Below are 20,724 nucleotides of genomic sequence, written 5' to 3'. Positions count from 1 at the left end.
CCCCACCCCTCAGCTGGACTGACAAGTGAGCTCACCTGTGGGACTGGACTCCTGCTCCACCTACGCCACCAAAGGCCCCAACAGGAACCTCTTCCACCTTCTCAGTTACCTCCCATGCATTCTCTCCGCTTCGCAGGTGTACAAAGTCCTGGGCTTCTCGCTATAATGTGGGCTTCTCCTATAAGGAGCAGGAAGTTGCCTCCTCGTATTACAAAGGGAAATAATCTCAGAGGAAGGGTTTCAAAGCCAATAAAAAAGGGTGTTGCCCACAATTGCTGAAATACTTCAAGGCATATAATATTTTTTTAACTTCTTTTTTGAGGGGGAAGTAATTAAGTTCATTTTTATTTATTAACAGAGGCACTGAGGATTGACCAGGACCTTGTGCGTGCTAAGTACACACTCTACCACTGGGCCATACCCTCCCCATCTCAAGGCATATAACATGATCTGTTCCTCTGTGTCCCTTCCTTGCCTGCTTTCCCCACCCAACCCAAGCTCAAGACATATTCACGAAGAAAACCGGAGGGGTCTACCCACAGGGAGTTGATACTCGGGTCGGGGAGAATGCTAGTATGCAAACAAACAAGACGGTATTAGAAATACCATGACCAACCTACATCAGTTTGCTTGAAACTAGCCCAGTTTTAATTTATTTAACTTTTTTTTTTTTTTTTAAAAAAGAACTGCCCCACTTTTAAAACAGAAGGTCCTATATCCCAGGAACCTCTCAGTCCCAGGCAAATGGGATGGCTGGTCACTCTACTTCAAGAGTGTTAGTGCTACGGGGAACATAACCTGGAAAACGGCCTAGGTAAGGCAACTAGGGCAGCAGAAGGGGGTCCCACCTTAGACTGGGTGGTCAGAACAAAATGGGAAAGTGAGTTTTGTGATTCTCTATTTTACAAACACGGATGTGAGTCTCAAGGAATTTAAGTGCGATCTCCAAGGTCACATAGCTAGTAAGTGGTTTCGTGATTTCTAGTCTACCACTCCAGTGGTCCAGATGTCACCCTCTGTGAGTTCAGGGGTGGTGACAAAGGGTATAAAGAAGACAGAGGCCCTCTGTCCTCTCTCCTCCTGAGTGGTTCCCTCCTTATCTGTTGCCCATCTTAGATGTGTTAGCTCTCCATCTTTCCTTCCCCACCTCCCATCCACCTTCTGCTTCCCCATGCTGGGGCTCTGTCATCTTGAACCTTGCCCTGACAGATGCCATCCTTCAGTCCTTCCCTTCCCCTTCCCTCCCTCCCTCGTCCATCTCACCTCTCTGTCATACCACCTTTCCTTCTTATGGAACCTTGAAGTCTGGAGCTGAGTTGAAGCCCCGTGGTTACTCAGTTGTGGTCATTCTTCCATTCTTCAGCAGTCACTCACTAAGCCCCTATTTTGACACCAGGATAGTGGTTTGGCAACTGGTCACTGGTGGTGCCATGACCCTCCTCAAAGATGCCTTCCTGGCCCACTCTGTCCAAAGAGCCCCCATCCCAGCTCCGCCAAGTCTCTGCACACAACTGTTTCTTTCTTCAGAGCTCTAACCACTGTATAAAACTAATTTTTGCCACCCCAGAACTCTGTCTACGCCATCCCTTCTGGAATGCCTCCCCGCTACCATATCTGTTGTTATAATCCAACATGCGCTTTTAAAAGCCGGCTCATACATTATCTGTTCTTTCATGAAGCCTTTCCTGACTACTTCAGCCAGAAGGGCTCTCTCCCGCCTTTGAACTCACACAGCACTCTGGGTCTCTTTTAGGACACTAACTACCTTCTGGCTTATGCCTGAGTTATTTTTGGTGTGTGTCTCATACCTCCTAATAAACTGTGAGCTCATTCATTTATTCAGCCGGTTGTTAATGATACTATGTGCCAGGCATTGTTCGACTGTCACCAGGAGGAAACGCCATTTTAACCATGTAATTATGTGTCTTAGTAACTTTGGTCAAGTATAGAGTCCGACACAGAGTAGATATCAGTAGATGTTTGTGCACAGTTGACAAATGGATGGATGGATGGATGGAGGAATGGGATCACTATAAAATGTGTGGGGTGAGGAAGTGAACTATTGGGCTACTGGGCTTGCTTTGATTATAATGATGCTGAGCGTTACTGTAGTGGATTAGAGTGGGCTATGAGCTCATCTGAAGTTTATGAAACTCATGGAATGTTTATATCACTCACGGTTGCCAACTGACCATCACTGTGGGGTGTGAGTGTGGGACAGCGGTTGTGGAAAGGAGAACACAGCTGTCCACTTCACTGTCCTGAGTCCTCTCTGTTCAAAGCAATGGAGCCCTGGTCACAAGCAACGACCACCCTTACGTCACACTGTGGTTCTCCCCCATCTTCTCTCAGAGGACCCTCCTCATTCCATACATCTGGTATTTTTTCTCCAGCCCCCTCTAAGCTGACATGGGGCTGAAGTACAGTTTATTTTATTCTTCTGGGTCCTTGGCTTTTCATTATCTTCTGGAAGCACTTTGAATAGGCAGCCCCAGGCAGGAGGCTATGAAGAGAGAGCCCAAAGCAAAACTTTTCTTTAGGTCTCTCTGTCTACAAAGCATGAACTTCTCCCACCTCTGCTGCTCAGTGTCAGCGCCCAGAGAATCAGCCAGGAGGGAAAGAGTTAACTGGGGCCTGCTTTTGGGACCCAGACCTGAGGCTGCATTCCTTCCTCCTAGAGATCTGCCAGGCTGAGGGGCCTGAGGCTAAATTTAGAAGGTAGCTAAGGTTTCCTGTTCACAGCTGTCCTGCCCCTCAAAAGAAGAAGAACCGAAGAGAGGAGGGAGGTTGGTCCCTCTCGCCTGTCGGAGCTTCTGGTCATTTCATCTGGGTCCCTCACCCTTGGGTGACTGCCCCTTGGTGTGGAGATACAGGCAGATCAGCGGTGAGTGTGCTTCTCCGTTCATTTTGTCCTCTGAGCCCAGGACTTACAAGCAATGGGGCTGCAGCTCTGGCCGGGGAGTCAGGGCCCAGCCATGTCTGGGACCAGCTCCTGGGGGATTGCATGTTCCTTAATAGGCTGTGGGAGGGCGCCTGAGCCAAAGGCAATGACTCCTGTGGCCTTGGTTAGAGACACTGAAGAAGGCACCTCCCCTGGTAGACACAAAAGGTGTGTGTGTGAGAGAGAGAGAGAGCCCCCAGGAGGTTTAAAGAAAGATCATTCTTGTCTGGGGAATTCACTGGTTTTCAACTGCTTCAGTTATAGTTAAGGCAAACTTCTGGTCCCCCTCGCTGCTTTCTTGCTGGTGTCTGTGGAAGGAACCAAGTTGTCACTTCTGAAATATTGTGACTTCAAGGTGGGCCGTGCATCTTGGTGTCCTGATAATAGCCGGGCCAAGTCTGCCTGGTGTTCCCCACAGGTCCTTTCTCCATCAGGCTGCTCACATGTAGTGACTTTCCCATTCCTAGTTCCACCCAGGTGACATCATGGACACACCTCTTTCCCCCCTACAAAACCTCCAGAACCAGAGTCCCTGACTGGCTTTTTCCGCACCAAACTTACAGAGGCTGACAGGCTGTCATGGCGACCAGTGGGGACCCAGAGGAGGAGCAGGTGGTCCCAGGCGAAGAGGATGAAGCCGACGTGAGGGCCGTGCAGGCGCGGTACCTCCGGAGCCCCTCCCCCAGCCAGTAAGTGTGCCCTCGCTGAGCCCCGCGCCCCTCCAGCCGTGGCGGGGGGTGGGGGTGGGCTGGAGAGCCTGGTGACAAGTCAGGTCGGAGAGGGTGTCTCCCTGGAAGGCTGTAAAGCTGTTGCAGACGGTTTCTTGCTTTTTTCTGAAACTTGGGGATCCAACAGCTATTTTAAAACTTACAACACCTGAGGCTTTCTAAGGCTCATGGTTTTTTGGAAAATACGATCCCTTCAAAAACATAATTGGTTTTGGATCCAGAGACCTAACAACTCCATGCGTCAGAAGTCACACCTGAAGTTCTTTCTTAGATATAATTTTTGGTCCTAATTTATTTCTTTGCTTCCTTGTCTACATGCTTCATTCTCTCAGCTTAGTGACGGTTATCTTGAGAGGTTATGTGAAACTTTAAATTTGAATGAAAAGTCCAGGATGCATTTTGTAATTTCTAGTGTAATTGTTAAAAGTTATTTAGAATGTATAACTAGCAAGCTAATGAGGGGAGGATGCAATAATAAAATATAATCAGTCCAAAATAAGAGGAAAAAGAAGACACAAACAGCATAATAAATAATAAGAAAATACTAGGATGGAAAATTTAAACTCAAATAAGTTATTACTATAACATAAATAGACTAAATCCTCCAATTAAAAGAGAAAAATTGTCAGACTCAATTTTTTTTTACAAGCCTGCATACTTTTTATAAGAGACACATCTTAAAAAATTAAGATGTACAAAGGTTAACAAAGGATAGAAAACTTATACTACACTGTTCTGGTTACTATTGCTCACAACTTCAAAATTTAGTGGCATAAAACAACCTTTTTATTATAGTCACAATCAGGAGATGGTGTTCACTGCGCCTGGAAGGAGCAGTGGTGTGGCTTGTCTTTGCTTCAAGATGTCTGGGGCCTCAGCTGGAAAGACTTGGAGGTTGGGGATGATTTTAAGGTGGGGAGTGACTCAACAGCGGGGGGCTGGTGTCAGAGAGGCATCTTCACATGTTTTAACACTTCACATTGGGACCTCAGCTGGGTTGTTGGCCCAAACACCTAACGCGATCTTTTCTTATGATCCCTCCATGTGGGCCAGTGTGGGGTTTCTCATCGTGGTAGCTGACTTCCAAGAGAACAGGACAGAAGGGCATTAATTTTCTTGATCTAGCCTCAGAAGTCACATAAAGGGCCACAAAGGTTCAGAAGGAGACAACAACATAAGCTCCACCACTCCACTGATGGAGTATCAAGGTCACACTATAAAGAGAGCAAGTGGGATGGGAAACACTGTGGCCATCTTTGGAAAGGACAAACTGCCACAATTGCAAGCACTAACTAAAAGCAAGCCAGGGATGTGAGTTACTGATATCAGACGAAGAAAACTTTAAGATAGCATTATTGGGGGCAAAGAAGGATGTTGCATAATGATCAAAGGTTGGATTCACCATATGGTAGATATATTCATTTTAAATTTCTATAATCTAATAACAGCTTCAAAATATATAAAGCAAAAAAATTGACAGAACTAAAGAAAATATTAAAATCTGCAATCTTAGTCAAATGCGCTTTTTTAAAAATACAATCTCAGCAACTGATAAAATGAGGCAAAAAAAAAAATCAGAGTATAAGAGATTTAAAGAAAACAATAATAAAATTAACCTAATCAGCATTTATAGAACATGTACCCAACAAAAGCGGGATATACATTCTCATCATGCACACATGGAATTTTTACTAGAAAGGATCATATGCTGGGCCATTTGTGTATCAACAAACTTTTAATGCTTGAAATTATACAAAACATGTTCTCTGCCCATTGCAGAATTAAGCTAGAAATCACTGAAACCAAAAATATACAATCAAAGTTCCAAGAGTTAGCATCCAAGGGAGCAGGACAGAAATGCACTGATTTACACGATCTAGCCTCAAAAAAAAGTCACATGAACGACCACACAGGTTCAAAAGGAGGCAAGTGGAGGATCAAGGTCACACTGTAAAGAGAGCAAGTGGAATAGGATATATTGAAATATATGGATAATAGAAATTCAGATTGAAACCACAGTTCATTACTACTACATACTCACCAAACTATCTAAAATTACAGACTGACAATAGCAAATATTAATGAGGATGTGAGACAGTCAGGGCTCTCCTGTTCATTGCTGGTAAGGGTGTAAATTAGTACAACCATCTGGAAAACTATTTCATAGTATCTACTAAAGCTAAAGGTACGCTTGTCCTTTGACCCATTAGGCTCACTCCTGATACAAACGTAACAGAAATAAGTACACGTGTGCCCCAGATGAGAAGGACTGGTACTAGAATGTGTTAACAGTTAACAGTCATTAAGAATATAGAATGTTTAAACAATGTGATGAACTGTTCAGTTAACAGTAGGTTAGACAAATAATGGCTGGTATATATATTTAAACACTGCCCTAGGGAACAGGCGTTTTCTTAAATGGATTAAGCGTCTCAGATTATTGGTTGGGGAAGGCAATCCGTGAGTGCTGGCTGGGAAGGTGGAAGGTGGATCCTTGCAAGGGGAGGTAGGAGGCAGGGAAGATCAATTCTGCTGGTTTCAGAGTTGCCCATAAGTTGAACCTGCCACTAGACAAAAGCATTTATTAACAGAGAGATTTCAACAGCATTCAGTTCTTAGCCCTTCCAGCTGCCAGTCCCCCTCCTAGCCAAAAAAGGGCTCAGCCCGAAAGCCCCATTTACTTGTGGAAAACCCTGGCCCCACATATAGAGCAAATCTTCTGTGGCTTCTCAGGAACTCCTCCTGAATCCTATTGAGTTTGATGCCCTTCTTGGTTTGTGTACAGTATACTCCTTAGCGATTGATTTTTAGAAGTTGATCCCAAATCGGCTAGCCCTTTTCAGACATTTTCAAGGAAGACAAACACACAGTGACAACTCATGGGCTATCCCTTCTTGCAATAATCATCATATCTAAGGTATAAATTAGCACAGCTGCATTGGCTTTTGAGACATCATCCAACCCACCTCTCCCTAAAACACGCATTACACAAAACCAGGCTTAAACCAGCCCAAATGAATGCAGCTACAGTATCTTTGATAATGAAAAGATAACTCACAGACTGGGAAAAAAAAATTCGCAAATCACATATCTGGTAAGGAACTCATATGGAAAACATATTAAAAAAAAGAAAAAACAGCTCTTGGTGGGGAGGATATAACTCAAGTGGTAGAGTGCATGCTTAGCATGTATGAGTCCTGGGTTCAATTCCCAGTACCTCTTCTAAAAATAAATAAGTGAATAAACCTAATTACCTCCCTCCAACCAAAAAATAATAATAATAAATAAATAAATAAAATAAAAGCCAATCATGCTAATAGGAAACTTTTAAAAACTCTCAAAACTCAATTAAAAAGAAACTCACAACTCAATTTAAAAATGGATGAGGGGCAGAGAGTATAGCTCAAGTGGTAGACACATGCTTAGCATGCAGGAGGTCCTGAGTTCAATCCCCAGTACCTCCTCTAAAAACAAATGAATAAACCTAACTACCTACTCCCCCACAAAAAAACTTCAAAAAATAAAATATGATACTTTAAAAAAAAATGGACAAAAGATCTGAACAGATAATTCACCAAAGAAGATACATGGAAAGCAAATAAGCACATGAAAAGATGCTCAAAATCCTTAGTCATTAGGGAAGTGAACATTAAAATCACCGTGATATACTATTACATACCTATTAGAAAATTTAAGAGGTTGACCTTACCAAGTTGGTGAGAATATGGAGGACCTGGAACAATCCCACTGCTGGCTGGTATGTAAAATGGTAGCACCATTTTATAAACTGTTAGTCAGTTTTTTAAAAAGATAAACATACACCTATATGTATATGATCCAATCATTCTACTCCTAGGTGTTTACCCAAGAGAAATTAAAGTCTATGTTCATACAAAGACTTGTACATGAATGTTCACTGCAGCTTTATTTGTAACAGCCTAGAAACAAGCCACATGTCCATCAATAAGTGGATGGATAAATACACTGTGGTATATTTATACGCTGGAATACTATTCAGCAGTAAAAAAGGAATGAATCATTGATTCATACAACAACATAGATGAATCCCAGAATAATTCTGCTCAATGAAAGCAATCAAAAAAGAGTGCATAGCATATGATTTCATTTATAGAACATTTTAGAAAATGCAAATGAATCTCTGTAGTGACAGAAAGCAGATCAGGGTTTGTCTGAGGAGTGTGGAGTAGGGAGTGGGTAGAGGGAGGATTTACAAAGGGACATGAAACTTTGGGGTGATGGTGAATATCACAATGTTGATCATGGTGATGGTTTCACGGGCGTATACACATATCAGACCTTACCAATCTGTACATTTTAAACATGTGCTGTTTGTGTAACAATTATACCTCAGATAAAGCTGTGTGCTATTTTAAAGCTATGAAAAGAGAAATAAAACTCTCTTCTAGGGGGCCATATGGTGATGTGGGAAGAACTTACGTGGTATAATTGAGGCCAAAATTGAGGTCAGCTCTGTTCCCCCACTTATTAGCCATTATTAGAACTTACGTAAATTACTTAGTCGTAAGATTGGAATACCAGTTTTACCCAGTGGTAGAGATTAAACAATGTAATGTAACATATTGTTTATAATATATATTACATACATCACACCCATTATTATAATATAATATATAGATAGATACATTAGGTATTTGATAAATGGTGGTTCTCTTCCCTTTTCCTTCCAGAGGAAGATATCTGACAATCAATTCTTCCTAGTAACTCACGATATCAAGAAATACTTAATTCACCAGAATCCCACACACTCCAGTGAAAACATGATGTTTCTCTAATTCTGCCACAAGCAAAGACTCTATTCTAAGTAACCAGCCATCCCCCAGGGCTGGACAGCCCTCCCTATACTTAATAAGTGCCTGAAATTCTATCCTTCTTGTTATATTCCTTGAGCTAAAGGCTTGGGCTTTTTTAAACTAAATTATGCTCTGAGTCAGCAAATATCCCATCAGCAGACTCTCAGTGCTAGTTTCCTAGGACTACTGTAAAAAATCATCACAAATTGAGTGGCTTAAAAATAGTATGGATATATTCTATCACAATTTTGGAGGCCAGAAGTCTGAGATCCAGATGTCAGCAGGGACATCCTCCCTGAGAAGCTCCAGGAAAGACTCCTTCCTTGCCTCTTCCTAGCTTCGTTGGCTCCAGGAGTTTCTTGACTTGTGACAGCTTAACCCCAACCTCTGCCTCTGTGTTCATATGGCCATCTCTTCTGTCTCTTCTCTGTGTCCTTTTTAAGTGACACCTCTGGGTTCATGGCCTACCCAAATCCATGATGATCCCATCTCAAGATCCTTAACTTCATTATCTGTGCAAAGATCCTTTTTCCAAATAAGACTGCATTCACAGGTTCTGAGAGACATCTTTGGCTGATCCCATTCAACCCACTGCAACTTTCGATCCAGCTCTTTTGGTGACACATCTGGACTCTTTTCTGTGGAGTCAGGATAGGGCCTTGCAAAAGTCCACTAGGTGTTGCAAACAGCCACTGCCAATCCATCAGAGTTAGTTTGGGGATGAAGTATGCTTGCTGTTCTGGCAGGAAGTCTCAACATTTCCAGCCTCACCTGTAAATCTCATCCTAGAGTGGATTAAGAACCTGACAAGGGGTGTAGACAGTGGCTAGAGGTGTCAAGCCTTCATTTTTGCCTGACTTAGACATTGACTTCCAATACCTTAAATTCAAACCTAGCCACCATGAGTCACTCTCCCTGGAGGAAAACCTGCAGCTAGAGATGCATCCATCTCCCAGCTAGGCAAACTCCCTGAGGTAATTCATGAATTAACACTGAAATATGAGATGTGGTATGTATGTATGTATATATATATACACACACAGAGACATACATACACAGTGGAATACTACTCAGCCATAAAAAAGAATGAAATAATGCCATTTGCAGCAACATAGTTGGACCTGGATATTGTCATACTAAGTATGTCAGACAGAGTCATATCACTTATATGTGAAAATGATATATATGAACTTATTTACAAAATAGAAATAGACTCACATACATAGAAAACAAACTTATGGTTACCAAAGGGGAAGAGTTGGGGGAGATGAGTTTGGAATTTTGAAAAAAAAAACAACACTAAAATATAAACCGCCCCCATCCAATGGGGCAGCTTGGTGGCAGCTTTGCTGGTATCCATAATCTCCATCAGACCTCCCAGTCACCGAGATGAACACAGTCTAAGAAATCAGTGTGCTTGGGGTGCAAACCAACCTCAAGACAGGAGGCCATGACCTGCCAAGCCTTCCCATGCAGGTGGTCTAGGAGCCTGCCTCTGCCTCTTCCTCCTTAGCTATGACCAGATTTCTCTTCTTTTCCAAATAAAGGGTCAGACTTTATCTTTCTCTTGTTCTGACTTAAAGAATGTTTTTCTGTTATTCTATCTTTCCAAGTCAAAATCCATTTCTTGTGGGAGAGTATAGCTCAGTGGTAGAGTGCATGCCTAGCATGCATAAGGGTCCTGGGTTCAATTCCCAGTACCTCCATTAAATAAATAAATGAACAAATAAACCTAATTACCTCCCCTCATTAAACACACACACACACACACAATTTTTTTAAATTCATTTCTCTCTTTGGCTTCAGATTTGAATTGTTCAAGCCGTTGAGATGTTTTAGAACTCTATGCTGATCTAGTCAGGCCGTCTCTCTTGGTGGCATATTCCCCTCCACTTTCTGCAAAGATCCTTGACTGTGCTTTGCTTGCTTTTCCTATCTTGAGGTCAGTGTGTGCCTGGTGGTGGCGGCGGGGCAGGAGAGGGGGGCATGGAATGTCAGGTCTGTGTGTCCCCATCGCACGTCCTTGGGAAATGGCTCCTCCCACTTACCCTTACTGTTTTATATTTCTTTTTCTGTGAAAAATTTTCTGCCTTGGCTCTTTCATGAAGCCTGCTGGAAGCAATTTGCTAAAAATCAATTTGCTTTCCTGATTTCTCTCCTTCCTTGGAGCCTGAACTTTGCCTGTGTCGTCAACTTCACTGAAGCTCAGAAACCTGTTCCTTTTTTGCAAAAGCCAAATCAAGAAAGACACCCCCTTCCTGGGCCTCTGCCTCCATTTTCATTCCAAGGAACTCATTGAAAGGAGGTGATCAGCTGTCAGGAGGTCTGAGTTGGAGGACCCCCAATTCCATTCCCTTCTGGGTCTTTTCAACCTGGTAACTGGTTTTAAAAAGTGGCTTTCAAACTTTGCCAACTGTAATCCACTGTAGGACATGCCATTTACTCAGGGTATACATACAGATATATGTAAATTTTAAAAGGTTTCACAAAATTATACTTATCTTTACAATGGTTGGTACTATTCTCTATTGTATTCCTCTCTTCCTTCCTTCCTTCCTTCCTTCCTTCCTTCCTTCCTTTCTCCCTCCCTCTCTCTCTCCCTCCCTCTCTTTCTTTCTTTCTTTCCAGATACTAGGCACAACCCGTTGATTTTACAATACACTAATGGATGACGTCTGCAATTTTGAAAAACACAGGTTTAAAGAAAGCTGCTCCCCGTCTCTGCTCTTGGTTAGGAAGTCCATCAAATTCTGCTTTATTGTTTCTCTTTCAATTCACCCTCAAGGCTTTCTAGCTGCTGCTTCCTGAGCCTGTGATGAGGTGTGTATCGATCCTAGAGCCCCTCTTTCCCTGCCGGTCTTTCTGAACAGCCAGCCCTTGCTGCTTTCCAATCACGGTGTGAGAGTAGTCGCACTCCATCTCAGACACGCGGGTGGAGGCGCAGACACGGTCATAAATCAAAACCTCTAGGGCTGCTATCTCACTGACCTTGCAGATATAAACAGGGCCACTTGTCCAGATCTCAGCCTCCTTCCTCTTTTCTTTCTCTGCAATCCTGCTTCTCCATGGAAAACAAGGGAGCTGCTTTTCAACGCTGGAACATTGCTCTCCACGCAAGTCCTTTCAGGTCCTACACCTTCTTTATTCGACTCAGTAAACCGTGTCTTTGGCAGAAACAGTCTTAGGACTGTTAGGTTTACATTTCCTTCTCTCATAACAGGTTAACTCATAAAAGTGCTAGTAATTTACATCCTACCTTCAACCCTGGAGGATGTTGAGCTGAGTTTACTGTTGCTCACAATTGTGTATCAGCAGCCAAAACGGACACATTGTGGGGCTGGGGAGGGAATCTGATCTTAACCCCCCTCTTTTCTCAATCATAAAACCTCCAGCTTCCCAAAAGTGTCCTGGTTAGTCTTCAAATGTGATTTCTCAGATTTACCGACTCCTGAGCTGAATGAAGTTCAGTCTTTACCACCAACAAGAAGGGAGGATGTTTCTCTGCCATTTCTATTTTCAGAATTTAATTTCAAATTTTCCCCAGTGAAACCTACAGCCTCAGAGTTTAGGTATATTCAGGACAGATGGTCAGTTCCTGGCATTTGTCACATGAAACCAAATCTACACAATCTGAAGTCAACATTGTTTAGGGAAAATGGCAGGATCAAGGGCTCTCAGACAGGCGGTACCAGGCGGGGTTCCCGGGGACGCCACCTGCTGAGTTCCTGGCCCAGGCCTTTCTGCACACCTGACTGCTGAGGACTCCTCCTGTGTCTCTTCTCAGTTTGTGCCTGTAGCCTCCCCAGAAGGCAGAGCCCTGAAGGCCCGCAGATGAACAGAGAAAACTGACCTCTGGGAGGACTGAGGGCCATGACAGGAGGAAGCCCTTACCAGTCCCGTAGTAACACAAGCATTCTCAGCTAATTACCCTGTCTGGGGTTTGTTTTGATTTTTCATCCTAAACCTCATTTTTACATAATCCTGACCCTTAATAAACAAAATAATTATTTTATGAATAATAGCATTTACCAATAAATTTAAATTATTGATAAATTAATTATCGATAAATAAAACTCCTTCAGTAAATATTGTTGAAATGGAAGCGTAACTCATATTTATATAAAATTTAAGTCTCTGGCTCTAGTTTTATGAAATGTTGATGTTCTTAAACCGAGACTGCATTGGTTCCTGGGCCCAGAACATCCTCAGGGCCTGGCATGGTGTCAGGGCTTACTGTCACACTGGGATGACTTTGTTGTTACCTCCCGACTGCAACACACTGAGGTGGGTTACTGATACTTACTAGCTCTGCTCTGTGTTACTGTCGGGAGAAGAGGGCCTTAGCGCTCAGAATTCACTTCTTAGCCCTGGGAACAGTGCTGTTGCTGCTGTCTGTGGCTGCCTGACAACTACCCCCAAATGTAATGACTTAAGACAAAGATTTTAGTTTGCTCCCCTTTCCGGTAGGAATTTGGACAGGACCGGACGTGGCAGCTTGTCTGTGTGTCATGTGGGGTCAACTGGAGTGGCCCAAGGGGTGAAGGACGTCCCTCTAAGAGGCTCACCCACGTGGCTGGCTGTTGGCTGAGAGCTTGGCAGGGACTGTTGACCTCGCCCTGCCAACTTGGTGGTCTTGGGGTTGGTTGGGATCATCTGACTTCTTATACGGCAGCTCAGGGCTTCCAAAGAGAAAGCCAGGAGGGGAAAACTGCCCTTAAGACCCAGGCTCAGAGACTGGCGTGATGTCACTCCCACCATATTCTGTTGTGAAAGCAGTCGCAGAGACCACTCAGATTCCAGGGAAGTGGACATCGACCCTACCACTCTATGCGAAGAGTGTCACAGATCTGGGGCCACCTTTAATCCACAATAAGAAAAACTTGCTGATTGCCAATATAGGCCCCCAAGATTGTATACATCCTGGCCTCAGGAGGGCAGGGAGTGAGCATGGGCAGAACATAGCCCAGACCCTGGATTTGCTCCTGGGCTTGCTACTGGTATCCCAGTAAGGTGATGAGCAAGTTGCAAATACTTGATAAATGCTGTTGTCAATAGTACCTACCACATTCCCTTAAATATGTCACCACACTGAGGACAAATTCAATCAGTGAGTCAGAGAATCTCTATCAGGCAGACATTACACTAGGCGATAGGAACACAACAGTTCACAAAATACCCTGCCATAGTCCTTGCCTCATAGAGGGTATGGTCTAGTGCAGAAGACAGTTATTTATCAAATAATTTCTTTAAAAAATGGAAAGTTACATCTGATAGACGTGCCGCAAAGGAACGATGTATGGTGCAGTGAGAGGTGGAGATCAGGGAAGAATTCCCCAAAGAAATGAGGATTGAACTAACATCTAAAAGATGGGTGATGAGGGGGAGGATTGAACATCCTGGCAGTAGAAATGGGCTTCAGCAAAGTGCCTGGGCAGAAGGAAACTTGGTGAGGATGGGAAGCCAGAGAAGACCAGTGTGCTAGAAAGGAGTGAGCGGTGAGGGGAAGCCAGTGCAAGCTGAGGCTGGAGAGGAGAAAGGGGCCGAGTCCACAGGGCTGTGGAGACCATTGGGTGGTATGTGGACACCTTGCCCGGTGCCTAGCAATTTCGATCCATTCATCCAGCCATCCGTCTGTTCTTTCATCTACCCATCTGTCCACTCACCATCCACTCAGTCATCAAAACCTGCCTGGTCACTCACCTTCCATGTGCTGGAGGTATAGAGATAAACAAGACTACTTCATCTCTACTTTTACAGAGCCCACGTCCGCCCCCACCGGGTGTTCAAGTCTTTACTCCCCTTACCAGTCAACGAGATGGCTAAAGGCCTCTCTGGTTCTGGTATCCAAGGATAACATCTCACAAACCTCACTCTTAATTCACCCCCACTTCCGGTCATGCTTATTCGAAAATACATCTTCTGGTCACAAAGAGACCTTGGTGCTAGATGAGGAATGATCTGGCACAGCTGCTCCTGGAAATCCCTCAGGGACTACCAACAGTGATGCCACATTGTGCTGTCCCTCATGCCACAGGGGCAGGTCTAGCCACATCCTGGGGACAGTCATAGGCTACTTCTCTCTTCTGTCAAAGACATTTCTTTCTTCATAGCCCTGCTGGCTCCAATCACATAATTCTCCCCGGGGGAATTCTGATAGATGTCTACTATAAGAGAATTGTTCTGCTAGTCAATTCAACTAGACTTAGCTGAGCTCACGTTAGTTCCATTCTGTTCAGCGGCACTCAGCTCAACTCAGCCCAGTCCATCCATCCATCTGTCCATCTATGCTTTTAACAAGTATTCTTCAAGTGCTTTTCTGTTTCAAAGCCTATCTTGGACCTGGGGATCCTGCAGGGGTTGCATACACCAACCAACTCATTTCCCCTTTCCAATCAAAAGGGTATCAGTGTATGGCGGTGGAGAGAAGACTGGACTTAGAGCGGGACTTCCCTGTTTGCAACTTTTCCTGGTACTTATTTACTGTCTTGGGCAATATCGTCAACCTGTCTGAGCCACAGTTTCCTTGTCTTATAGCAGGAATCATAATACCTACATTGTGGGAGGATTTTTCAGGATAAAATTCATAGAAGGCACTCAAAAATGGTATCCATTCCCAACATAGTAGATGACCATAGACAAAGGGACATCACTGGGAAATTTCTAAACACTGCAAACCAGAAAAGATCCTACGGGTTTTCACAGAGACAAAATAGGCCAATTACAAGGACCAGGAAACACACTGACTACAGACTTTTAAAAGCACAACAACAATGGACAAATTTCCTGTGCTGGGTAAGATGGCAAGCACACCTCCACCCAGACTCTCCCATGGATTGCCCTGTAAAACCTGGACAGAAGGATAGAGCAGCTGTTTGAGGACTCTGAAAGGTAAATAGTAGCAGGCAGATTGAGGAAGAAAACCAGAATTCAAAATACTAGCAAATCAGCAGAGTGTGTATCATTTTTCCCTTTGGAATACCCAGTCTGGACTCAGGGCAGTATGACAGTGATGCCAGCAATAGCTTGAGGTGCCAAAAAATTCAGCACGAAGAAGGAACAAATTACGGATTCATGCAGTAGAATGGATGATTTGTAGACGCATTTTGCTAAGTGAAATAAGCCAGATCCAAAAGACTATTGTATTATTCCATGTAGTTAACCTTCCAGGAAAGCCCACGCTATAGGGACAGAAAACAGATCAGTGATTGCTAGGGGATGAGGTGCAGGGAAGATCTGACTATGAAAGGAATGGGGCATGAGGGCATTTTTACAGGGAAAAAATGGTATCCATTAATTCCTCTCATTTTTTTATAATCCTCTCTGGACGTAAAGGAAAGACTAAGTGAAAAAGACCTAAAACTCACCACGACACCTGGAAAAGAGGAGAACCCACGAAGGAGGAGGGCACCTACCACTATAATGTAGTCCTGACTTTTTTTCTGCCCTTGATTCACCATGTTCCTCAAAGATCCCTTTGACACCTCTGCTGAATTCTTTTGGGGAAATTGACATTTACCTAAGTTACACTGTTGCATCCCTGGGCTCAGGCTGACCCTTGATATCTTGTGTTCAGAATCAGGACTGTGCAGTTGAGCACATCTTCACATTTCCCTCCGTGCTGTGCCTGCCCACTCCCCTTAAGCAGAGAAAAAATATGGGGCACAGAGGGAATGGTGGCAGCCCACCCAGCCCACCAGTTCAGCAGAATCCTGGCGGAAGCAGAGTTAGGGATGTCCTATAGTATTGATAATGGAGGCCAGGACAAGAGGAAAAAAAAGAGCAGCAGTACATTCAAAGGTAAGGACACAGCAGAGAAAGTGAAGCCACATCAGTGCATGTTCTCCCCAATCTTTTCCCTCCACAACGTAGACTACGGTGTCATTAAACATCCACTCACAGAGGTGCCAACTCCGGTCTAAAAATAGATGGGCGACTCAGCCATGGGATTCCCGGTGTTCTGCGTTCTCAGGGTCCCTAAACTTGGGAAAGCATTCCCTTTATCTCTCATTGTTTTCCACTCGTGGCTAAAATCAGATCCAGGTTTCTTGTCTAAAAAGATTACCTCCCATTCAGCTGCTCCCTAGAGTCATCTCAAGTGAATATTGTCTTCTTTCAGGTACTCAATGGTCTCGGATGCAGAAACAGAAAGCATTTTCATGGAGCCCATTCACCTCTCCTCGGCCGTTGCAGCTAAACAGATCATCAAAGAAGGTAACGCCATCTGAAGCCGGGTGGAAGTAGGGAGGGTCCACGGGTCATCAGGAGACCCTCAGAGGGGCCCATTGGAAGGTCTCAATGTGCTTCCCATCAGATTCAGAAGAGCAGATCCAAAGAAGGCAGCTCCTCCAACCCCTGCTCATCAGCCTTCATGGGTCAGAGGTGGAACTTATCATGCATCAGTGTGAACAGTTCTCTAGTCAAAAGCCAGGGAGGCAGTTCCAATCTGCCCCTAAGGCCTCTCATTCAATTTCTTAGTTAATCTCAGGTGTCCTGGGGTGGCTTATGCTAGAGACTCAGACCTGGGAGCCCAAGAAATGGCTAGGAGCATCCAGACAGTTCTGCTCAAGGGGATGTCTAGATTTAAACTCGCATTTCTACAGTGCTTAAAGATGATTTTCAAACTGAAGTATGAATGGGGAGGAGGTAGGGAAAGGTGGGGTAAGGAGGGATGATAACATTTACACAGTAAATTGTATTTTTTTTTAAGCTTCCAATTTGCAAAGACTTTTTTCCTTTTTTTTAAATTGAAATATAGTCAGTTTACAATGCTGTATCAATTTCTGAAGTACAGAGTAATGTTTCAGTCATACATATACATACATAGATTCGTTTTTGTATTCTTTTTCATTATAGGGTTACTACAAGATACTGAAAATAATTCCCCATGCTATATAGTGTAAACTTGTTTATTTCATATATAGTAGTTAGTATCGGCAAATCTTGAACTCCCAATTTATCCCTTTCCACCCGCTTTCCCCCCGGTAACCATAAATTTGATTTCTATGTCTGTGAGTTTATTTCTACATAGTAAACTTTAGAGCAGAAAACATACTGTATTTCATTCAAGGGTATTCATTCCAAATGGATGGACTTTTTTTTTTCTTCTAATCAATTTTAGGCAAATAGCCTTTCATGATTTCATTCCTCTCCTTTCTCCTCTCTTTGCCCTGGGTGTCTTCTCACTTCTGGTGTGGGAGGTGGGATAAGGGAGTCCTGCTAATGACACAGGGTCCACCTGGCCTTTGGGCTTCATCTGGCAACTACTGCTAGTGGCCATGGTCACTTCCCTGGTGATGAGACCCACACATGCTGCTCCTTCTCCATGTAACCCCAGCTCTTTCTCAGTCCCTTGGCTCTCTGAGTCCCCACCAGGGTCCCTGAGGGTGTCTGAATCTCCTGTATACCTCGTGAGGAACCAGAAATTTTATCTGATGTTGCTTGTTGATCTGGGAACCCTATGAGGCCCCATCTTCTCAAAGAACTACTTTTTCCCTCTTTTTTTACCACCTCACCTGGGGTCTCTGCTACCTTGCTCTAAGCCAAGCCATGGTGTCTTGAGTCCAGTCTGGTTCTTTCCAAATTTCTCCCAGTACCACCCTAGCCCCGAAAGTTCTTTTTTCCTCCTGTGTGGTTGGGACTTTCCCTAACCTTCCATCCTGCATCGTCCCTGCTCTGTGCTTTGCTCTCTGGACCACTCTCCAGCATTTGGTTCTTGATAAGCAACAGTCTGGCTTTAAAGGTTGTGAGCAAACCACATCCTCTCTTTGAAAGCTTCACTTTCAGGTCTATAGGATGCTAGAGATATTCAGCGTTTAGAGTGAGACCGAAACTGGGCAATTTCATCCTAGGTCTTATCTACTCTCCCCATCTCTGGGAGTGAAGCCTAAGTTTCATTTGTCTTAGAGGCTGAAGGGTGATGGGGAAAGAAAAAAATACGTATATTACAGAAAAAGGAAAATGTACCAGGTGATACTTCAAAACATTGCCCTACTCACTAGTGATTAGGGAGGTAAAAATGGACATGGAAGAACCCTCCGATTTCAGGAGAGTCTGCTTATGCCACACATCTGAGAAACAGCAGCGGAGAAATGGCTGGCGTCACTCTCTCCTGAAGAAACCTCAGGGAGTAGAAATAAACGGGAGGAACTGATGCAGGGAGGGAAGTGGGATTGGAACAGGCTGAGGTGTGGACCAGAGACCTAGGGAAAGTAGGAGTTCCCAGTGGGGATGAGGGAGCTGAGCCATTTGCTTTTAAACTGGAAGGGGAAGAAATCAAAACAACTTGCTATATAAATAGCTGAGGAAGACAATGCTGTATATCTTAATGAGCCAGCGGGGAGTCTTATTGTTTGTTTGGGGTTTTTTTGTGGGTTTTTTTTGCATGTAATAGAGGAAAAATATTTAAGTAGTGGAGGGAAAGAGAGGGACTTTTACATTTGCCGTGTAAGACCCCAGGAGAGCCAGGACTGATGGAGAAAATAGGACCGCTTCATCTATTTTTAAACAAAATAGAGCACTGGGATTGCAGAGGTTTTCTTCTTTCTGCTTTTGAAACAGATATCAAAGAACATTTAGAGCTGAGACCTGATGCAGGGATGTGGGGGCCCACCAAGTAGTTTAGGCGAGGGAGGAGAGGAGAGGGGAGCTTTAGGGGCATGGAGTCCTCAGCCCCGGGCAGAACCCCGGACTCCAGGATCCTCAGGCCTTGAGCAGTGAGCCTAGCTTACAGACACCTGTTCATTCTGCCAAGGGTTGGACCACCTCTGTTTGCCAAATGTGGCTGTGCTCCGTCACCCAACAGGGAAAGAGGTGGCCCCTGCAAGGGGTTATGGCCAACACAGAAAACACTCCTTTCTTATTTAAATTCTTCCTTCTTTCTCTCTAGTCAGTATTTTTTGGCTACTAAGTGGAAGGAAAGGTTTTGCTCTCTGCCATCCTTTTATATCTCCTTAGAGAAAGAAAAGATCTTACTTTCCCCAAAATTTGATAAATTGGGAGTAAATCCATTAAGAGGAGAAGATAAAAAGTTCACTCGAGAGGCAGGTGAATGGAATTTGAATTCGGAGTTTGAGCTTTTCTGGGCTGTTGTCAGGAAGGCCCCGAGTGCTGTTTGGTGACCAGAATCATGAGCTCATGGCAAACCTTTGGCACCTGTCGGAAAGCTGGGAGGCTGAGATTCACAGGAGCCTCCCCTCTAGTCGGGGTGGATGGGGAGAAGCAGACAATAAATGAAAGAAGTAAATTAAATGTGTATCAGAAGGTGATCTAGGGTAAATGACTGCTGAAAATTTTACTTCTCCCAGAGTTATTTGCATTCCATATGTAAAGGGATCGAACTAACAGAATGAATTATGTGATGAAAGAATGCCGTGTGTTCATTTGGGAAATGCTTCCAAGCATCTATTTTGTGTGAGTCACTGTGGGATTTATAAACATGAATCGGACACATACCAGGTCTTTCTCACACCTCGGTGTAAGAATTATCAGCCAGTTTTAGAGAAGTGGGGGAGGGAGTGAGGGAAACCGGTGTCCCTTCTCCTACGCTAGTACACCTGCGAGGCTGCTTATTCTGACCACAAGGGTCCAGCCACTCAGGCTCCCCGGGGGCCCCCATTAAATCCTTCCTGGCAGATCAGATCCTGTTGGCATCCAGCCCATGCCCAGGGTCCCAGCAGCAAACGAGCCTGAGAGTGTGTTCTCCTGAGGAGCAGGGAAGGCCGCGGTGTTCCTCTTTGATGACAAGGCTGCCTGTCCCCGTAGAACTCAAGCCGCGGGGCGTCAGAGCCGGGGCAGAGTGTGCGGGCATGCTGGAGTCCGCCGAACAGCTGCTGGTGGAGGACCTGTACAACCGCGTCAGGGAGAAGATGGACGACACCAGCCTGTACAACACCCCCTGCATCCTGGACCTCCAGCGGGCCTTGGTCCGGGACCGCCAAGAGGCCCCCTGGAACGAGGTGGATGAGGTCTGGCCCAACGTCTTCATAGCAGAGAAGTGAGTCTGACGCCTGGGGGTCACGACCCTTTGTCCTACCTCTCCGGGTGGGTACTGCCTGAGGGAGAGGAGATGCCCCCAACCTTCACCAAAGGCTCCAAACCAGCAAATGGACGCTGCCGGACCACTCTCCCAGCCCCCACCTGGGAGGAAGGCCACCTGCATGCAGCGATCCCCAGGAAGTAATGCCAGCCTGGCTGCTTATCCTCCATGCTCCCTCCAGGTGCCTTC

At 44.6% G+C, this 20,724-nt stretch overlaps 1 protein-coding gene across 1 annotated transcript in view; it reads left to right on the top strand.

Annotated features, from left to right (window-relative positions):
• Positions 1–2,742: 2,742 nt before the first annotated feature.
• The window catches only part of DUSP27 (dual specificity phosphatase 27, atypical), a 28,875-nt gene continuing 10,893 nt past the window's right edge, over positions 2,743–20,724 (top strand). Inside the window, exons 1-4 of the mRNA XM_006193966.3 lie at positions 2,743–2,884; positions 3,505–3,630; positions 16,618–16,712; positions 20,262–20,493. Coding sequence (XP_006194028.1) covers positions 3,521–3,630; positions 16,618–16,712; positions 20,262–20,493 — 437 coding nt within the window. The 5' untranslated portion in view covers positions 2,743–2,884; positions 3,505–3,520. The remainder of the gene's footprint in view (positions 2,885–3,504; positions 3,631–16,617; positions 16,713–20,261; positions 20,494–20,724) is intronic.

Source organism: Camelus ferus, chromosome 21 (genome assembly GCF_009834535.1).
Source record: "Camelus ferus isolate YT-003-E chromosome 21, BCGSAC_Cfer_1.0, whole genome shotgun sequence".
In the NCBI taxonomy this organism is placed as follows: domain Eukaryota; kingdom Metazoa; phylum Chordata; class Mammalia; order Artiodactyla; family Camelidae; genus Camelus; species Camelus ferus.
This window is presented reverse-complemented; position numbering and strand designations above follow the sequence as displayed.